At 32.2% G+C, this 3,410-nt stretch overlaps 1 protein-coding gene across 1 annotated transcript in view; it reads left to right on the top strand.

Annotated features, from left to right (window-relative positions):
• Positions 1 to 2,901: 2,901 nt before the first annotated feature.
• LOC109583809 (uncharacterized) overlaps positions 2,902 to 3,410 on the top strand; it is a 3,471-nt gene continuing 2,962 nt past the window's right edge. The window contains exons 1-2 of the mRNA XM_019999286.1: positions 2,902 to 3,001; positions 3,052 to 3,369. Of these exons, the coding sequence (XP_019854845.1) occupies positions 2,941 to 3,001; positions 3,052 to 3,369 (379 nt within the window). The 5' untranslated portion in view covers positions 2,902 to 2,940. The remainder of the gene's footprint in view (positions 3,002 to 3,051; positions 3,370 to 3,410) is intronic.

Genomic DNA, 3,410 nt, shown 5'->3' with positions numbered 1-3,410 from the left:
CGGTCCTTATAAAAGCCATATAGCACTCGCCGGTGTGTTATAAATATTACATATATATATATATATACAATTACTAGTAGGGAATATATACTTAATACTGATCACTATAGAACCTGTACTTAAGCACATTGCCTATCATGTCCTCTTGTCTATCATGTGCTAGTTGATTGTATCTTACAGTAAAACATATGATTACCCTGTGTAGGCTGTTGTCAGCTTATTGTGTGTTACATGTATACACATATGGTTGATGTTATGACAGGTATAGGAAGGTAAATGTTATTCTTGCTAAGTATGTGCTGGGTATATGGTGTATGTGGATTGATTTATTTATTGTATTAAAGTGATGTGTGTACTAATGTCATTGTGTAGTGTATGCAACACTTTACTTAAGTAACCTGTAATACAATAGAAATAAACTGTTGATGTACTTGATACACTAAAACTATTTTAACATTTACTTTTCAGTATACATGCTTTTTGTCTAAAACTTGGTTCTAAAATCACTTCTACATTTTACTACATTTCCTGATACATGTACTTATGCTATGTAGAAAGTTTGAGCTGATTTCAACTAAAACTTTTTGAGTTATGGCCATTTCAAAATGACCCAGAATACATAAAAGTACATTAAAAGGTGCTTACCAGTAGGAGGTGGTGGTGGATAGGAAGGTGGTCCATCTCCTCCTTGTAGTGTCCTTACAGTAGAAGCAGCTGCTGGAGTATATTCAGTGGTAGGAGTAGCATAAGTAGGATCAGTAGGTTGTAACTAATGAATGAAACACAACAGCATAATAATGACTGGGGTCAGTCTACAGTAGTTATATAATGAATGACTGGGATCAGTCTACAGTAGTTATATAATAAATGATGGGGTCAGTCTACAGTAGTTATATAATGAATGATGGGGTCAGTCCCAGGCTACAGTAGGTTAGTTATATACTGGAGGATGAGAACCGGAAGAAGGATGAGTTCTATCCTTCACTCATTAATAAACAAGGATCATTATTATTAATTTACTTCAATATTATTATTTCTGTATGAGCCACCAGTAACTCCTTTAGACTGTGGAGGATATTATCAATAGGTTACTTTATAATAATGTGCATTTGTATTACCTCATTTTTATGACCACATGCTGTAAGTCTGCTATAATAAAAAGCAAACACTAATAATCATTATTAATATAATTTCACTAAACCTTTCTTTGTTCTTGATTCCTATAATAGGAGAGGGTTAACTATTAATGAATCATGTTATAATACTTACTGTGTCTTTTAGCATACACCACTATTATTACCAATATAATAATAATTATTATTATTATAACAAATACTGTTCCAATAGCTCCTGATATAACAAGAACAGCATTAGAACCAGTAGCAGTAGTTGATACAGTTGTTGATGATGAAACTGGTATATTCATAGTAATAGTAGTACCAGTTGATGTGCCAGTAGTTGAAATATAAGATGATGATTGTTCATCAATTGTTGAAGACACTGTAACTATTATTGCAACAATTAATTAATGGTAGATAATAGTTATACTTACTTAAAGTAGGTGGTACATGCATTGATGGTGTACTAGTACTTATATTAGTAGCTAATGTAACTAATGATAATTAATATGTATCAATGAATAATGTATAACTATTACAGACCTGATGATGTAGGTACAACTGAACTACTGGTCATTGTAGGAATTATTCCGACTATGAATGACTTAATTAATTAATTATACTTAATAATTATTATAATCATACCATTAACAGTAGATGATGGTCCATATCCAACAATATTAACAGGAATGATAGTAACATAACATGGATCCACTGGATGATTGCAATGAATATTAATACTATTGCTATATGTAATATTATTATCATTCAGTACACTTATAACATAATACAGTACTGGAGGATAAAATGATAAATTATCCTATTTATATATAATTAATAATACGTATCATAATGGTTAACATGCCTCAGTGTTATTCCACCATAATGTAATAGTATCAGTTGATATCTGATACCAACTAATATTAACAACTTGAGCTGGTACTATAAGAAATACAATGAGTGTGTGTGTGTGTATAGTACTTACCATTCCATATATACTGTATTAATGATGAAGGAGGTCCTTCTCTTCCAATAGTATCAATAGGAATAATAATAAATGAATAATTAGTACCAATAATGAGTGTATCAATCGTTATATTAGTGTTTTCAGTATTAAAGATTGTTTCATCAGTATTGTTACTAATTTTAGTAACAGTATGATGGTCTATACATAATCCTGAAGATGTCCAATTGATGAATAATGAATCATTATCAATAGCTTCGATATTAATGTTACTTACTGCTGGAGGTGGCCCTGCTTTCACAAGAACAAAATGAAAGTATTCATTTATTAATATACCTGGATAATTAATAAACTTTCTTTTATATTGTCCTGTTAATCCTTCAGCACAATCAATACTAGTTCCATTTAATGATACTGGAGCAGAATTATTAGTTGCTGTAGTAACTATTGTGTTTGGCGCATTGTACTTTGTTACTTTTAGTGAAAAACTACCAAGTGTTGTTGGAGGTGAACTACCAGCTAATAGGACAAATTGTCCATCATTCCCATTCAATCTCCATCTAACAGTTCCACCATTAACAGTTGCACAAGTAAACACTAATTCATCTCCAGGACACACAGTAGAAGGTGACTGCTCATATGCTATATATACGGACATAATTAATATTTACTGGGCAATGATAACTTACAAGAAGATTTAGCAAAAAATACACTTAGTGTTAGCAATAGTAACATCGCTTTCATCATGTTTCAGTTGCTAATGCTAGGTTGCTGGTTAATAAAGGAAAAATCCCGGGCCCGGCCCCGATGTAGTCACGTGATATTATACCTGTACCAGCCAGTGATACAGCAATTGCTATGTCTTTTACGGCTCTTTTTGTGATCGATATCGTGTTGTTAGCTTTTACTTCAGCCTCAGGTAGATAAGTAAAAAAATCACTAATTGCTTCGAATATTTCTATTGTATAGTTGATTTGACATTTGTTAGCCAGGAGATTTGTATTGGAAGCTATGCATTGTTTCAGTGTAACGTTACTGGAGACGAGTTAATATGGACATACAATGGAAGCTCTGTTGCAGGCTACACGGCTTCTATAAATAATTCACAAATTCTTGGTCCGTACAATACGGAGCTTGTTTCTAGTAATAATGGTGTCCTTTTGTCATTTGCTAATACAACAACTAACCCTGTTACCAGTTCTCTTAATGACACAACCATCGAATGTAGAGATTCATCTAGTGTTACACCAACAACAGTCTCTAAATCACTGACATTGGATGTTAAAAGTATGAACCAATCCATGAATATATAAACAATCATAAATAGA

The sequence above is a fragment of the Amphimedon queenslandica genome, unplaced genomic scaffold (genome assembly GCF_000090795.2).
Source record: "Amphimedon queenslandica unplaced genomic scaffold, v1.1 AMPQUscaffold_13280, whole genome shotgun sequence".
Taxonomy (NCBI): domain Eukaryota; kingdom Metazoa; phylum Porifera; class Demospongiae; order Haplosclerida; family Niphatidae; genus Amphimedon; species Amphimedon queenslandica.
This window is presented reverse-complemented; position numbering and strand designations above follow the sequence as displayed.